The 17,389-nt window shown below is 44.1% G+C and overlaps 1 protein-coding gene and 1 long non-coding RNA gene across 18 annotated transcripts in view; both read left to right on the plus strand.

Annotated features, from left to right (window-relative positions):
• Positions 1-17,389, plus strand: part of EPHB1 (EPH receptor B1) — a 357,336-nt gene that overhangs the window by 262,396 nt on the left and 77,551 nt on the right. For all 17 annotated transcript variants that reach the window (XR_013986829.1, XR_013986830.1, XR_013986831.1 and 14 more), the window contains one exon: positions 13,519-13,854. Coding sequence is in view for 10 of the 17 variants with exons in the window: in XM_081007270.1 (XP_080863396.1) it covers positions 13,519-13,854 (336 nt within the window). In the remaining 7 variants the exon portion in view is untranslated. The remainder of the gene's footprint in view (positions 1-13,518; positions 13,855-17,389) is intronic.
• Positions 8,169-10,222, plus strand: LOC308478080. The gene is made up of 3 exons (XR_013986857.1): positions 8,169-8,361; positions 8,990-9,160; positions 10,085-10,222. It is a non-coding gene; the product is annotated as an uncharacterized lncRNA (long non-coding RNA).

Raw genomic sequence — 17,389 nt, forward strand, 5'->3', positions numbered from 1 at the left:
AACAAAGATGTGCCACTTTGTAGCCTGCTCGCATGCAGTCACGGCGGAAGAGACAGCGAAGTTATTTGTAGAACACATTTTTAGGTTGCACGGGGTGCCATTGAGGGTGGTCTCAGACCGAGGAAAACAATTTACTTCCAGGTTCTGGAGGAAGCTCATGAGCTTACTGCAGGTGGAGGTCAACTTTTCGACTGCCCGGCACCCTGAAACCAACGGGCAGGCGGAAAGAGCAAACGGGGTCCTCCAGCAATACCTGAGGTGTTATGTCAATGACAGAGAGAATGACTGGGTAGAAAAGTTGGCGCTGGCGGAATTTGCCTACAACAATGCCGAGAATGTGTCCACAGGGATGAGCCCCTTCTTGGCTAATTATGGGTGTCATCCCAGGGCTTTCCCAGGGGGAGAAGGGGAGAGATGGGGTGTCCCGGCAGCCGAGCATTTTGTAGAAGAAATGGAAGCAATCCATCGTCAGCTCCAACTCAACTTAGAAAGGGCGAAGGAAGAATACAAGAGGCAGGCAGACAAGAACCGAAGGGAAGGTGAAACCATAAGGGTGGGAGATAGGGTGTGGCTGTCAACCCAAGGGTTGCCGTTCAAAGGAGGTTGTAAGAAATTAAGACCCAGGAGATTGGGTCCCTTTGAGGTCATTCAACAGGTCAACCCAGTGGCTTTCAGGCTCCGGTTACCCAACCACATGAAACTGCACCCAGTATTTCACAGGTCGTTACTGTCACCGTATGGGGGGGGACGAGAAGGGATGGCCACTCGGGGACCGGTCATAGAAGAAAGGGAATGCAGCAGCCATGTGGCAGAAATCCTCGACGCCAGATGGAAGGGGGATCAGGTGGAGTATTTGGTAGCGTGGGAAGGAGAACCGGAGTCAGAAAACACTTGGGTAATGGCAGAAGATATCAATGACGAGGTATTGATAGAAACGTTCCATCAAAGGTTCCCAAGGAAACCTCAGCCTGTGGAGAGGTTCCGGAGGGAATACTTTGGGACCACCGATGAGGAGGAGGAGTTGGAAGGATTCTCGGAATCGGAAGGGGAAGGGGAGATGGACTCTGAGGAGGAGGAGTACTTCGAGACCAGGAACCGCAACAGGTGGAGAGAAGTGTTCGGGACATCGGAAGATGAAGGAAGTTCATTCCGGGGTTTTGCCTCCTCACCGCCCGTAGAGGAGGGGGCGAGAGGGGATGAAGGGGGCCCTGGAGGGGAGGTGGATGTCAGGGAACTGCCATCGGAAGGAAGGGAAGTGAAAGGGCTCACACAGGTTGGGAGAGACTCAGCAGCTGAAGAGGGAACCAGTAGGGGGAGAGGAGCTGGGCTGAGGGAAAGGGAGCTGGAGGGATGGCTCAGAGACACTTCCAGCGAAAACAGTGGGGAGGTTTCAGGACCTCCTGTAGGGACACCCACTCCTCGCCGGAAACTGTCACGCAGAGAGTCCAGAAGACGTGTTTCCGTTAAGGAGCTTTTATGTTGGAAGCGATTCCGAAAGCAACCACTGTCGGAATCTGCCAGCGACTGACGGAGCCATGTTTAAGGGGCTCTGTTACAGACAGAGGTTTGCAAACTTGACCAAACTCTGAGGGACTAGGATTTTACACACAAGCAGCTCATCGTCCCATCACATTATCCTACTCATAATTTAGGGCACAGATGGAAGACATTAACTCTTAATGCTGATGACAGCTAGAGATACATTTGTATGACAGAGGAGGAGTTGGAGACTTCGAGTCCTCTGTCTGACCACCACTAATGTGTGACACAAAACGGATCCCAGGACAGATTTATTTCCATATGTGGTTGTATTTTCACATGAATGCATCAGCAGCTGGGATATGGATACAATATAGTAGCTAGAATAGTACAAAACCCAGCTCTGCTTGAATTCCAAGTTAAGAAGAATCAGGTCGTGACAGTATACCTTCAGTATTCACATGCCAGGATCCTTGTCAGAAATATGGGGTGAAGTAATAGGATACAAGAAATGCATTATTCTGTGTTGGATTATGTGGGTTCAATGTGGGGGAAGGAGCTGATCTGTGGAAGATCCTGCATTGGGAGAAAGATTAGACCCTGTGATCTTCAGCCTCTTTCAGCCGTATAATTCTGTGGGGAGAAGTGAAGGTAAATAAGTAATTTGTGGTTTTTGTGAAAAAAACAATTGGTTTGAGAGAAATAGGGCTACCCTGTGTGGCTCCAAGGAAAGAAGTTGGCTTTTATCCTTCTAACTTCCAGTGCAACTTGCCTGTATAGGAGGCCTGTGTTAGCATACTGCTTTCTGCAGTTATTCTTCTGTAGGTAACTATGCATGCATGCTTGTGAGATGTCTAATGTGTGTCTGGAATAAGAGATTAATTTTCATATTGTGCCTGATTCCTGGTAGCAGCAAGTGTAGTAGTAAATAAATCTGTTTTTATTGCCTCTTGTTATATAGCTGATTTACAGTATGTCTCACCAGAGGAGTACTGTATAAAAAAGTCAATTTGTTGATTTTTATTTCTACTCGTTAAGACTTAATTTTAAAATGTTCTAATTTGAGGTGCCAGCTGTTCTATTTCCAAGTTGTTACATGTCATAGGAGTAAATAAATTTCGTATTGTGTATCTGTGGGTGCTGCTGTTCCCTGGTGTAACAGAAACATGCCTCTCCCTTTCCCGCACATTTCCTGCTAAGTTGAGCATAATGCATATTTATGATTGGTGCCACAATGTGAACAATTGCCATTTTAACTGTTGCACATTTCACAAGACAGTTACTAAGAAGCAGTATTTCAGTAGAAGCTATTTTACACACTGACCTCAAACCAGCCAGGGATGTGCTGCTTTCTTTTGCCAAAAGAGGACAAAGCTTTGTTGTAGGTTGCTTCTTCGATGTGGTTCCACCTTACTTTGATGCTGTCTGTAGAGCAGTTCAGTATTGCTTCTTTGACAGAATCAGAGAAACCTTCACAAAGTTCAGGTGAGACTGTTCTGACAGGGTTGATTCAAGGCCACACTTTCTCCTTTTTGCTATAGGTCCTCTTCGGCTGGAGACGGAGATCTTGCTCACCACCAGCCAAGAATCCATACCACAGTTGGCACTGTAGTCGCTCACTGTGCAACAAAGATAGTTGAGTGCCAATCACCTGGTGACAAACAAGTCCCTCTGCTGCCAATGGCCTTTGATGTCTCCAGGACACCTAACATTTTGCCTTGGCAGAGAAGAACATGTTCAAGAACATGTTCAGGCTATGGTCTGAACATAGCTCAAGCAGCCTTTATCCGCCTTTGTTCATGCTGCCAATACTTATGCAGTTGACCTATGCAGTTGTCTATTTGTGATGATCACCCCCAACTCTGGCACTGAAATCTCCCAGCAGGAATAGGTGTCCATGGGCTGGGACCCTCCTGACAACCTGGTCTAGTTCCTCATAGAACTGGTCCATGATCTGTATATTCAAGCACACAGAGGGAGTGTAAGCGCTCAAGATGCTAACCTGACCGAATGTGGTTGAGAGACAGAGAGAAATAACTGTCAAGGAGGAGGAGGTAACAGTGGCAATGGTGAGGTGGTCCCAGGATTTTGGCCATTCAATAACCATGGCTCAATGGGAAAATTTATGGAAGATCAATTGGAAATTCACAAATTGTTACACGATTAGAGAGAACTTTCAAAAAATGCAACATCGATGGTATTTAACACCATGGAAACTTTCAAAAATGTATAAAAATGTGTCAAGTAATTGTTGGAGATGCGGTGAATCAGGAACATTCTACCAGATGTGGTGGATATGTAGGAAAATACAGGTATTCTGGGAGAGTATCCATGTAGAACTGCAAAAAATGCTAAAGATCTCTTTCAATAAAAAACCAGAGGCCTACCTCCTGGGAATAACAGATTTGGATATTCCACAAAAGAGGAAGGGTATCTTTTTATATGTGACGGCGGCAGCAAGAGTTTTGATCGCAGCAAAATGGAAGAGTAATGAAATCCCCTCTATACAAAATTGGATCCAAAAGCTGACAGAATATGCCGAATTAGATGGTTTATCAGAAATAATAAAGAATAAATCAAAACAGGAATTTGTTTCTAAATGGGAGGTTTTCAAAGATTATCTGAAAAATAAATATAGTAGTTTAAATTCTGTTGCAGCATTCGAGGAACTTCAGTAATACTCGCAAGGTAGATATAAGAAATTAGATTTATTGAGAATAAGTTTAATTATGATAAAAGCGTATACTGGCAAAAAGTAATATGAATTTGAAATATGGAATAGACGGGAGGTTGGGTCTTTAGTGTTAAGACCAATAGATGTTTTATTGTTTGCTAAGAAAATTATGTGCCTATAGTTATTTTTGTAATTTTGTGTAATTTGGTATTTGTGTGTGTGTTTTTTTCTTGTTGTATAAATAAAAAACTTTTAAAAAATTAAAAAGAAAGAGAGACAGAGAGAAATAAGCATTCTGAGCCCTTGGTTGGCAGTTCTGTTGCAGACAGGAGTGCCTCACTGTGAAACCTATGCCATGAATATGTGGTTCTTCTGGGTGCCCTCCTTGCCAATCAATGGTGTAGTTCTTCTCTCAGAGGCTGCATTCAAACTGAGTGTGGCCTCCTGTAAGTGGCAATGTCAGTGTTGAGCGTTTTCAGCTCATGGTCAATGATAACTGTCTTCCATGAGTTATTGACCTGAAACAGGCCAGTGGACAAGCCAGGACACATGGTCCTGACATTCCAGCTTGCACAGCACAATAGGGTTTGTTTCTTTTCTTTGTTGCCTGGAACAGTGGTTCAGTATGCTTACTGAGTGATACTCTGAGCTCCAAGTACCCATTGAAGCATGTGGACAGCATTTTTTTTGACATGGGATAGTAGCTGACCAGTGAGAAACATCAATCTCTCCCACTAAAGAAGCCAACCTGTAGCGCTTGTATCTTATACTAGTCAGATTGAGCTTATAATTTGTAAGTGCTGCCTCCTGTGTTGATTTTGCTGTACTGGCAGCACCAAAGTGACCTCTTCAGGGTGCAAGCTTGGAGAATCCTGGGCTGCCCAGATGACAAGACCCCCCCCCAAAGGAAAGCAAAACAGTACATTTGGCACCAACTTGGCTGAAGGAGTTGTTGGAAAGAGGCATACAAGGTGCCAACCAACAATCTTAGGGACTCCGCTCCAGATTTGTGTCAGGTTTACTCCTTGGCCTCTCCCGAAGATGTCCTGCAAGGCAGTGGATAGAGCTTTGCTACTGAAGCCTTTCTTGCCAATGAGTATAGCCACAAAGCAGTGGAGGTTTAAGATCAGTTTTCCTTCTCCTAGGTTAATGAGCCCCACCTGCCCCTTATTTCCCTCTACAGCACACGCAGAAACCGCCTTCTTGACTCATGGACCCACTTGTGGTCTCATCCATTTGATCCACCAGAGTAATGCAAGTGATGCATTGATATCTTAAAAGTTGCAGGGTTAAAATGTGCCTGAAAGCTTCAGTTTCTGATCTGGGAACCAATTCTGCTTATCTAAAGTGTGTGTGTGTGTGTGTGTGTGTGTGAGAGAGAGAGAGAGAGAGAGAGAGAGAGAGAGAGAGAGAGATGGGGAGGAGTGAGTGTTTGGAGTAGGCTTTGCTTACTGTGTAATGCTTTATGCCTGTGCTCTGATGCATTTTAAATGTAACTTCAAATGTTTCAGAGCTGAGACATGGGATTGAAAACAGATCCTGGGGCTGAGTCTTAACATGCTTCAAGGCCATGATTCCACCTGGGTTAAATATGGTAAAATGCTTCTCCAAAGGGTTCCAGCAGTACTGTGAGATGGCTGCCCTCTTCCTCCCTGACTGTGCTTTAACTGTAGTGCTGACATATGCTGGACAGCATTCCACCAGTAAATCAAGAGTTGACAAAGAACAGGAGATTGGGGGGTGGGGATGATGACAGTCTGCTGCAAGATCCCTCTGGTAAAATCAGATGTATTTGTTACTTTTTCTGTGGTTCCAGGAATGACTGCTGCAGACAAGATAGATAGTGTCAAGAACTCCACTATAAATCACCTTCCCCGCCCAGGGCTTTATAATTCCAGTAGTGAAATTTGCTTTGGGTTGTATTGATATGTAGTTGTTCCTTTTTGGTAGATAGTTTAAAGGGTTTAAGGGAGATGGATTTAGAAAGCATAGTGATTAAGCCCCCTCTTCCTTTCCTCCATTTACCAGGCATGAGTCCAATCCTGTGGACATTTCCCCATCTGTCTCATTTTTAACTGCCAGCCCCAAGGGATGGGCAAATGCCTCAGGCGGGGGGTGGGGGTGGGAGAGACAAACTTACAAACTGATGACTTAAGGCCAAAATGAAGGCTGAAGGCAAGTAAAGTGATTCAGAAGCAGATGATGGGAAAGACTTTTATGTGAGGCTCGTGCGGCCATTTACAGAGAAATGAGAAAGGGGAAATGTATTCCCAAAAAGAGAGCGAAAGGAGACACAGATCTGCATTACTTTTGCATCTGCTTATTTATATGTATAGGTGCAATTTAAAAAAACAACTAATGGCTTTAATTTAAATAGATGTACAATACATCTCAATGTAAAGAGGGGCATGATTCTTACCAAATTATCTATACTGGAACCTCTGGGAAAATTCTATTCATGGTACCTCACCTCATCTTAGGGTGATGACCCCCAAACAGGCATTGTCTGCTGTTGCTCTTTTCTATGTAATGCCGTTCCCTTTGTCGTATGTGAAACAGCAACCACCAGTTACTTCATGCATATTTTATAGCTCAGGATGGAAAACCTCTGACCTGAAGGTAAAACTTAGCTTGCCAGGCCACCCCATTGAGGTCACCAGGGGATGCCATGTTCACCCACCCTGCACCTGATGTCATATATGATGTCAGCTGTGTACAGCCAGTAAGAGCGAAGCTGCAAAAAACAACAACAACTAAAGCTGGGCTCCTGATTCTTCCTTTCCTGGAACAAGGCATGACCCAAACCTCCAACCAGCTGGCAGGAGGTGGGAACACCCCTTACTCAAGAAGGGTGCTGATCTTTGGAACTGTCCCACAGAGCTCCTTCCCGGCTCCAACATGGGAGACTTGGAAAGCACTTTGTGATCTTCCCTGCTCTTCTCTTTCGTACCTCTGAGGTCATGGTGTGAAGGAGAAATGCAGGGAGGATTGAAAAGCCATTTCCCACACCTCCCCATTCCACATCCCATGTTGGGGTTTTGACAGTTGTCTGGGAAAACTTACCTGTCCATTGTGTCATGTGATAATGATGTCATGTGATTGACAAGTGGGTTGCCCCACCCCTTGTCAAAGTTGACCCATAGAGTGGTGTGCCAAAAGGTTCTCTATCTCTGGTATAGACATATCTTTTTACCCAGGTTTGTCTGACCCACAAGTTCAGTCCCTTATGAGACCCTCTTTTCACCAGAAGTCTCATTGGTACAGAATGCAGGCGGCCAGTTCCAGCTCCACAGGGTTCCCAGTTGGAGCCTGGCTGTACCTTACAACAGCATGAGCAGATTCCCTGTGAAAGATAACATGGTTTGACTGCTTTTTATTAGGTGGGGAATCTCAGCTTACTGACCATTATCAGAGGTACAATATATCTACCCTCGGATTTTATACCCCAAGTTAAGTTAAGGAAGGCAATGGAGCTATAACGTCTATTGCTCAAAACGTCTGCCACTAACCCCTCAAACAAGCTGATAAAAGGTTCTGCTCTGTGATTGATGGCATCACTTTTAATAACTCTGTCTCAGATCGAATCTCTGAAACCAGGCAACAGAGGCAAGTGTTATGTACCATCAAGCTTTCAAGATGCAACCTGTAATGTTGCAGCAGAAAGTGATATGGCCCAGCCAGATTCCCACCCCCAGCCATTAACTAACCTGGCTATGATGTCACAAAGTCCTGGAGACAAGGAGAGTGGATATTGGGGGTGGGGGAGCTTAAAAGCAATTGAGGCAGAATATAATTTTATTTACTTACAATATTTATTAGTACAAGGCCAATGTATGCACCCTAAATGGTTTTGATGAGTTGGGTGGTTGGGGCAAAAGGGGCTTAAGAGCAAGTCATTATTAATCTGTGGGAAGGCAAAGTCTACCTACATACCCATATATATATTGGGTGGGGAGCTCAATTTTGAGAGGAGGTGGCAGAGGGTTTCAAGTTGCTTTCTATCCATTGCCTACAGAATCAGGGCAAGTTTGTGGGGTGAAGGGAGCCTGACAGATTTTGGGCCACTAGGAGATGGGACTGGCTTAACACTATCCTGGGCCTTCGTCCTAGTCAGCCTTCATCATCATCATTGATGTCAATCTCACCTCAGATGGACAAGGCGGCGTATAGAGGAGTGCTTTGGCAGGTGATCTCAAATAACGGATAAGGTGTGCATCTTCAGTTACTTGGGTTCCAAGCTGTTAAAGGTTTTAGCAGCACCTTGAATTGGACTCAGAACTGGACAGCTAACCAGTGTAGGTCTTTTAGAAGTGACAAGACAAGATGTGCCAGTGAGAATTGTGGCACCCTATTCTATCATGGATAATAGACGTTGCTACAAAGTGTGGCTTACTGAAGCAGCAATTTCAGGAAAGCAGCAGTAGAATCGCATTAAGGTTGAGAGGGAAGAATTGGAGATGGCAAGAAAAATGATGGAAGAAATAGAGAGCTTGGCTATATTTTGACAGAGCCTTCATGTTTGTTTATGTATTGATGAAATGTGAACTCATTGACCTAGGGTAAAACAATTAGAATGCAACTAGAATGGCCTTGCATTTTGTGTGCATCCCTATATATTGATGACCCACACATGGGAACAGTTTGAAGTACAGCATCACTTCAGTACATCACATTCAGCACATCACATTTCCACTGTGTACACAGCAAAGTCTTTGCTGCTAGATGGCTCATGACAAATACTTTAACTGTGCTGACGGGAAAAAATTAAATGAAATGGAATTTTCGTTAAAGGATAGCATTTTTCTAGCAATTTTAACAAAATGCTTTCATCTGCAGTAACCATAGTAACAGATCAGAGAAGCTCTCTCTCAAAGTGCCTCTCTGAATGTAATTATGAAGAAAAGGAGGGAGAGAGAAAGAGAGAGAGAGAGAGAGAGAGAGAGAGAAAGGAAGCCGGTAGTTTGGAAGGGGACAGCAGCTGAAAACTCCTCAAGGGCTTGAGCAGAGGTAGGTTGTGACAGATTCAGCAGAACTTCCCTGGATTCATTTTCTGCTAAGTGGGGTGCTGAAATGCCAGCCTCTTAATGGTAACCCCTGATCAGTGTACTTCTCCACCACCATCCTGTCAGCACAGCACAGCACAGCACTTCCAAGCACTTCTAAGTGCTAGTCCCAAAAGTAATGTAGAGGAACGCTTGGTAGATGGTTGGGGCCAGTTTGCAAACCACTTTGCTAGTAAAGTCCCTTGCAGGATCTATGGCTGCGGCTGAGATATCTGTTTGGACTATTTGGATACATGAATTTCAGCTCGTCGAACCTGAGGATCAGTAAAAGATGCTTAGAGGACTGAAGCTAACTACTTTCTAACTATATCCATATTGGTTCTTTTGCACCTGTTGGCAACCTTCAATATGATTGACCGTAGTGTCTTTTGAGGACATCTGGCTGGTGTGGGTTTGGGAGACATGTTGCAGTGGCTCTGTATGGTTGGACTTTCCAAGAAGGTGGTCAGTCTTGACCCCCTTGTTATTTAATAACTACAAAACATTCATTGGAGAGGTCACCTGGGATTTTGTGTTCAGCTGTGATCAATATGTTGATGACACCCAACTTATTTTTCTTTTTCAACTGATGCTAAGGAGGCTATAGAGATCCTCAAGCATTGTTTGGGTACAGTGATGGAGTGTTGACGAAGAAGGGTAAAAGATGTGTGCAGATGTATCATATTCTGATTAGCTTGGACTCTGTGAGTTTGCACTTGCCATTTTCAATACGTATTTCTCATAACCTCCTACAAAAAAATATTTTTCTTACCTGATAGTGGGTCAGCTTCACTTTCACCAAGTGTGGCTCTTTTAAGTTGCAATCCCAGCTTCCGCTTCTGCTGCATTACCTGCTTACACATTTCTCACAGTGTCTGCAATTCCACAGGCATGGAAGGACACCAGATGCAGAAGCAGAACAGAAAGAGTCTTCAAAAATGTATAGAAGAAAATCTTGATTGCTTTCTGAAAAAACTGAATCAGATTTGCTCTTGAGGAAAAGTGCAACACTCAAAATGCATTGGACAATAAATCGTTTTCTGTACATCTCTGAAGTCCCCTCCCCTTTTGTTATTGTTAAGTAGGGCCTCAATCCTACAGTGTCAATCTTACAAGATAATTTTTATTATCAGCTCCATCCTCCCTAACCATTTCCACCCTGCCAAAGTGATTTCCTTAGGAAATCATTCAGCTACTACTATTCCATAAATTAGTTTTTGATTGGACAGATTAATGCAAAACCCCATTTTTATTTTGTGCATGCATTGCACTTGTTGTGCAGTGAATCGTGAGGTCTGCAGTTTATCATTTGTGCAAACAAGTCATTCACGTGAATGTCTTTTCACTCAGAGTCATAATATACTGCACAAGTGAACGGAGAAGGATGTAGCCAAAGCTACCATTCTCCTCACACCACAAACTTCCACTCACACCACAGCTTTCCCTCTCCTCTCCGCTCCTCTGCAGTTACCCATGGACCCTCCCAAACTGCCCCAGAGAGAGGGGACCCTCCAGAACAGATTTTTGGGGCACACAAAGAGAGGAGAAGGTGAAGTCCAACTGCATGAGTGGATGGATCAAAAGCATTCACACAGAAGCAAATGCTACATTGGCAGGAAAAAGTGATATCACAGGATTTTGTGCAATTTCTGGGAGATGATTTGGCCCAAGTGAATTAAAATATTATAGGAATATCGGTGGTGTTGAGCTTTGAGTTTGAAAATAAATATGGATGTTGCAATAATGTGTAACGCTCATAGATGTAATCATGACAACCATGAAACTTCCTTGTCCAGGGCTTGCCCAAAGCATGAATTGTTAGAACTCCAACATTAAGTTCCAGTTTTTGTTATGAGAATTTTTGTGGCAAGTCTGCCCAAGTCTGAATTCAGTTCTCTGGTTTAGAAAATAGTAGCACTGATCAGACTGAATAATTACAGTGTTTGTTTAATAGAGCTTGGCCCATTATGCTGTTTGCTTTGCCTGCAGCATGGCCACAGTGTTGACTCATTTTATTTGTCATTTCTTACAGCCCAGAGAGTTTTCTCTGTGGCACAACTGCCTGATCAGCATTCCCCTGTTATATATGTGTGTCTTTGATTACTCTTTCCACACTGTATTTGTTCTTATTGAATCTCCATTAATTGATTCCAACCCCATTTCCTCAACGTATAAAAACAGAGTTGCACTTAATTCCCCCGCCCCTGCAAAGCCACCATTCTCCTTCTCAGAATGGTGCTGCCTGCAGTTTTGATATACGTACTCTGAACTGTGGCGTCCAAGTTGCTAATAAATAATAACTGCATAAAGAGCAGACACAGAAGGAGACCCTTGTAGGACCCCACTAAATACCCATCCTTTCAGCCTGACATATTGAACCATTAATAACTGCTCTTTGCTTCTGACATTTTCTGCTAGTCTGTCTGTTTTTATATCATGTGTGCTTTTCTGAGCCCTAACTGTATCTTTCAAGGAATTCTTAAAATAAAATACTGTGTCACCTCTGTTCTCCCACCCGCCAAATGTGAATGTTCAATAGCATGTGGTTGGTGGAAATTTCCAGATGTATAAACTTGTAGCTTGAATTCTCATTGCAACTTAGTGGTACTATCAACTCAGCTTCAATGAGGATGGGTTGATGTTGCAATGGAAGTAGACCAGATTTTTTCGGTTCACAAAATGTCAGGACCAAGATTTGGAAATGGGGGTGGAGGGAAGCAGTGCTTGGAAATGTCAGAAATTAAAGGCTGCCTTGTATTACTCTGCTAGATGGTTGGCGTGGGCAAAGAGAAGGCATTATACCAGCCGAGGCCCCATTGTGAATTCCCTGCACCAAATCTTTCAATACCTGTCACTGATTTGCTCCTCATAGTCTTATAGCAGCTTCTCCCACATTGAAATGAGGAACAGTGCATGGCAAATAAGGAACAAACAACCAGAGACACCTTATTTGCAGGGATACAATATGTGTTTCTGGTTTGTATTGTCTGAGTGGAGCGCTAGACATTTATAAAGACTATAGAAGGAGACGTGGGTTTCACCCACTCACCGACCAACAGCCATTCCACAGCTCCATTTTCTTTATCCTTTTGTCCCGTTCTTACCAACTGATCTAGTGACAGATCTTGCTGCTGTTAGCCTTCTCATATTTTGAAGCATGCCACTGTTGGTCTTTTGGTATAGCCTCAGCTCCAGTATGTGACTGGGAGCAGAGTTGGGGAAGGAGAAAACCCTTGAACTCTAAGTACACACTCTCCTTTCTCTCTTTAGAAAGGATATTGTGACTATTTTCTATCCAGTTTCTTGAATATTTGCTGCCAGAGTAACTTATGTGGCTCATGAGCCTCATCCTGGCCAGCCCTGTGTGTATATATAAAGCAGGATTTATATGGGTGAAGTCAGCAATATTTGGGGACTCAAGAGATCTGAGCTGGAAGCTGCATGTCAGATGGACCATTAAAACAAATCAAGGACCTCATAGAGCTGAGAGGACTGTGCTGTGTGACTTGATAGCCTCTGGCAACTATGGCCAAGTCCAACAGCCCATAAACCTTTAGTGAACTGGTGGGACTCATAATACTAAGGAGGGAAAGTGTGACAGCTTTAAAAATAGAGCCACATGTAAGATTCCTTTTACAGAGCAGGACAGCTGAGTGCTATAATTTGGTAGAAATACTGTGGAAGGGACAAAAGGCCATCTATCTTAACCCCAGCAGCAATTCAAATAATAGAGACTAAAGCATAACCTAAGCAGAGAAAAGAAGATGAAGGTGTCTGAAGAGCAAACAAGAATTAACCAAGAAGGGACACAACTTTCCCACCACTCTGTCTACTCCACACATTAGCCTAACCAAGCAGGGAGAAACTTCCAAATGTGTTAGTCTGGTATCTGAGCCAAGCGACACTACAAAAGAGGGATCATTACTAAGTAATCTGACTGAAGGGGTATTGTTCTACATTTTAAGTAATCAGGGAGGTTCTGTGTGAGCCCAACATGCCAATCGGAGGATTTGGGGGTGGGGGAGAGAGAGACTGGGTAAGGTTTATTGAATTCATGTATCATTTCCCACAACAAAGAGTCCTAAAGTGGTTAACATGCCATGTTGTGGGGGAGATGTTCAAGATCATTAGGAGTGGGGTGGAGAGCCTTCTTGGTCTAAGGGTCCTCAACAAAAGCGCCACAATGGAAAATCATGAGGCATGCATTTATCCAGTTCTGGTGAGTCCGAATTCACTAATCTCTACATCTCAGCAAAAGTATACATTGTACCATGATCAGGCATGTAGTTGCATAGCCTTTATCTGTAAATTGCTTTTTAACAGGTGTTCCTTCCGGGCCTCGCAACGTGATCTCTATTGTCAATGAAACGTCAATTATACTAGAATGGCACCCACCCCGGGAGACGGGAGGTCGAGATGATGTGACCTACAACATTGTCTGCAAGAAGTGTCGGTCGGACCGCCGTAGCTGCTCCCGCTGTGATGACAATGTGGAGTTTGTGCCAAGGCAGCTGGGCCTCACGGAAACCCGGGTCTTTATCAGCAACCTGTGGGCCCATACACCATATACCTTTGAGATCCAGGCTGTCAATGGAGTTTCCAACAAAAGCCCATTCCCACCACAGCATGTCTCCGTGAACATCACCACCAACCAAGCTGGTAAGTGCGACAACAGCAGCTCAGAGACCTCATGTCTGGTTTTCTTGATATGCACAGAGAAGAAAATCTAGATTGCTTTCAGATACTGCACTTGCCTCTGCCATCGTTGATTTGACATTGTTCAAGTTTTTCAGCCCTGTTCCATAAATATATGTTGCTTTTGCCACTTGTCCTTCTGACCTCCACCCTTTTTAAATGCTTCTGTGTCATACCTCCAGCCGGGGTTTCTTGTAACTAGATAGAACAATGGCATAGCTGTTTCTGTTTGAGAGCATAGTGCCATTCAGTACTCCCCAACACCATTGCTACCATCTGGTGTGCTTACTAACAATGGTTGGCGCATGGCGGGAGGTGGCAGAAGCACTGGTGGCACCACCATCAGGGCCTCCCGTGCTGTCTAAGTCACTCTCACAGTCACATTACTCTCTGTGTTCACAACCACAAAGGAAGTACCAACTGTTGGAAGAATCCCATCTTCCCAAATGGCATGATACTGCAATTTGAGTGGCGGTGTCATGATTCCGACAGTGGGAGCACTACCTCGAGGGAAGTTGTAATCGGGATCCACTTTTTAGCCGAGTAACGACTGTGCAGATGGTGCACTAAACCAGTGTTTCCTAACCGGGGGGCCATATGGCCCCATTTGGGGGGGGGCAGGATATTCCAAAGGGTCCGCAAGTGAAAATCACATAAATTGGGGGGGAGGGCACAGCACGAGGCTAGGGGGCCACAGAGGGAAGTGGCAGATGGAACTCCCTTGGGAGGTTCTGGACTCTCCTTCCTTGGAGCTTTGTAAGCAGAGGTTGGATGGCCATCTGTCATGGATGCTTTAGCTGAGTTTCCTACATTGCAGGGGGTTGCACTAGACCAGCGGTTCTCAACCTGTGGGTCCCCAGATGTTTGTTGGACTACAACTCCCATCATCCCTGACCACTGGTCATGCTGGCTGGGAATGAGGGGAGTTGTAGTCCAACAACATCTCGGGACCCACAAGTTGAGAAACACTGCACTAGACAGATGACCCGTGGGGTCCCTTCCAGCTCCATGATTCTGTGTTTTTCTGCTTCAACAATATTTCATTATGTTCTGATCATTTTATGAATTGTATTCTGTATAAATTATAAAAATGATAAACAAAACATGTTCTATTTACAAAGAAAAGAAAACATTTAAATAGCTACCTTTCTACTGGTAGGACGGGGACGACGACATAGGCGTAGCCAGGATTTTTGTTAGGGGGGCAGGCTTTTGCTGGGGGGACAGAGCCTCAGATATGTATTGATTTGTTACTTATTGGGGGGCATCTGCCCCCCTGCCCCCCTTGGCTATGTCTATGAGGGGCACAGGAAGGAAACAAGGTCAGAAGGAGACCATAGTTGGAAAATTTGGGAAACATTGCACTAAACAACAACAGCAACGATACATAGAAAGGCGCTTAATTGTCTTTGGAGTTTCTCTCTTTAGACATTAATTTTTTTCCCTTGCAGACTCGTGTTTAGTTACCAGGAACAAATCCTAGAGAAAAATATTACTGAATGTGACCTGTATTGGAAGGAAAGAGGGGCACAAATAGGGGAAATGGAGTAGGTAGCCAGATGGTGGTGGAGCTGTGGAGGGTGTGAGCACGTGTGCCTGTGTTCTCTATGTGAGGTTAAGAAGAAGGGTGGGGAAGGGACAGCAACCAGGTGGTGACCCTGGCCTAAAGCTTAATGAAGGGAAGAATTGACAGTAGAAGGCAACAATAGATGACAATCTGTTTGGTTTCGTTACAGAAAGGGAATGGTAATTTCTGCTTTGTATGAAACACGTAAAATGGAAAGTCTTTGTTAACTCCACCCCGCTGGGAGAGTTCACAACAGAAACCTGGCGTAAATATTTTAGCGTCACATCTCCGGGGAATAAGAACTCTGTCAGGTTGTCATGTTAGGTTTGTGCCTGGATGTCGTTTCTATCTCTAATCAAGTCCAATCCAACCGACTACTTGTATCTATACTCTTTTGTCTGTTATGTCTGCTTGCTGCTCCTCTCTCCCTCCATTTTGACATGTGCCCACCTGCCCATCTGCTCTTCTGCCCATCTGCGGCTGCCTCTCCTTGGACAGTGAGGGGCCTCAAGGTGGCTTCGGCAAGAGCGGGTCAAACACTCCTTTGGTCTATTGTCTCAGCTTTGATTCCCCAGAGCTCCATTCAACTCTACTCAGCCCATCCTCCTCCTCCTGTAAATTTCTCTTGCTTTATTATTCTGTTAGGTGTTGTTTCCTATGCTCCTTTTTTGTCCTGCCTGTCAGTCACTCTATTCCCCATCTGTGTATCCACTCATCTCTCCTTTCCTATTTCTGCCAGAAAGCCATGATTATTAAGAGTTGATATATTTGCATTGTATTCAGACATGCTCTGTAATTATCCAACTGAAGCGCATTTGCTTTCAGTGCATTATGGATGCGAACAATATTTGAAAGACCACAAACATAAAATAAATATTTGGCAGTTAGATGCAAGGTGTTAGCATTCACCACTTGTTTAAGCAGGTTGAAATGGGGTGCCAAGCACTAGAGGCATTTGAAGGGAGGTTAATGGGAATGCACAGGCAGAATAGATTGTGCAGATTTGGCACTGACTCAGTCATTGATGCTTAACAATTTAGTTTTGCTGGCCTCTCTTTTTTTGTGCCGCCGCTGACCTAAAAATGCAATATATTTCTAACTGCAAGAGTTACTGCCTAAGCAGACAATAACGGGGAAAGTGTGTTATTATAGGCAGCTGTATCTCCATACACCAACTTTGAATGGGAGTGTGCATTCAGAATCTACATGGGGCTTTATTAAAATCACGCATGAAAGAGTGGGGGGGGGGGAGCAGACTCCAAGTAATGACAAATGATGGAGAAATTTGCATACTCCAAGTTCACAAAAAAATAGTATTTATGTCAATTCTCTTCTCTTTAATTAGTCTAATTAAGCATTTCTTAACAGAAACAAACTTGGATGCCTTTCTCAGGTTCATAAGAACCAATCAGTACCCTTTTCTTAACCATCTGTCTGCCCATTCACCCATACATCCATCTCCACACTACTTTTCTTTTCATCTCTCTGTAACAGCTATCTCCCCATCTGTCCATCTAGCCATCCAAATAACCCTCCACCCCAATGAGTTCCTATTTAATTCCTTGTATCTTTAAGGCTCCCTTTTGTTAATGTGCAGAGCCTGGGTGCCTCTTTACATGGTCCTGAGAACTTTTGTAAGGCTCGCAGTTTTGCCCACTTGCCTGCCTGAAAGATTATTGCTGTGGGAAATGTTGCTAACTGACCCTATTCCCAGAGCGTTTCAGGCTGCAAAATAGAAATACGTACAGCACACTGAATTTTGTGTGTGAGCAAGTTGTAATTGCAGGTCTAGACTCATGGTGTGTGCTTTAGGTTGGCTGGCTCCTGCTATCGGCCTGCTTGCTTTGAAGACTGCTTTTTCTCATATCCAGCGGACATCCAAGTTAAGAAAGAAAGTCATTTTCCACTTCTTCCAAAATTTTGCAATACAGT

The sequence above is a fragment of the Podarcis pityusensis genome, assembly GCF_964106645.2.
Source record: "Podarcis pityusensis genome assembly, chromosome: 5".
NCBI classification, from domain to species: Eukaryota; Metazoa; Chordata; class Lepidosauria; order Squamata; family Lacertidae; genus Podarcis; species Podarcis pityusensis.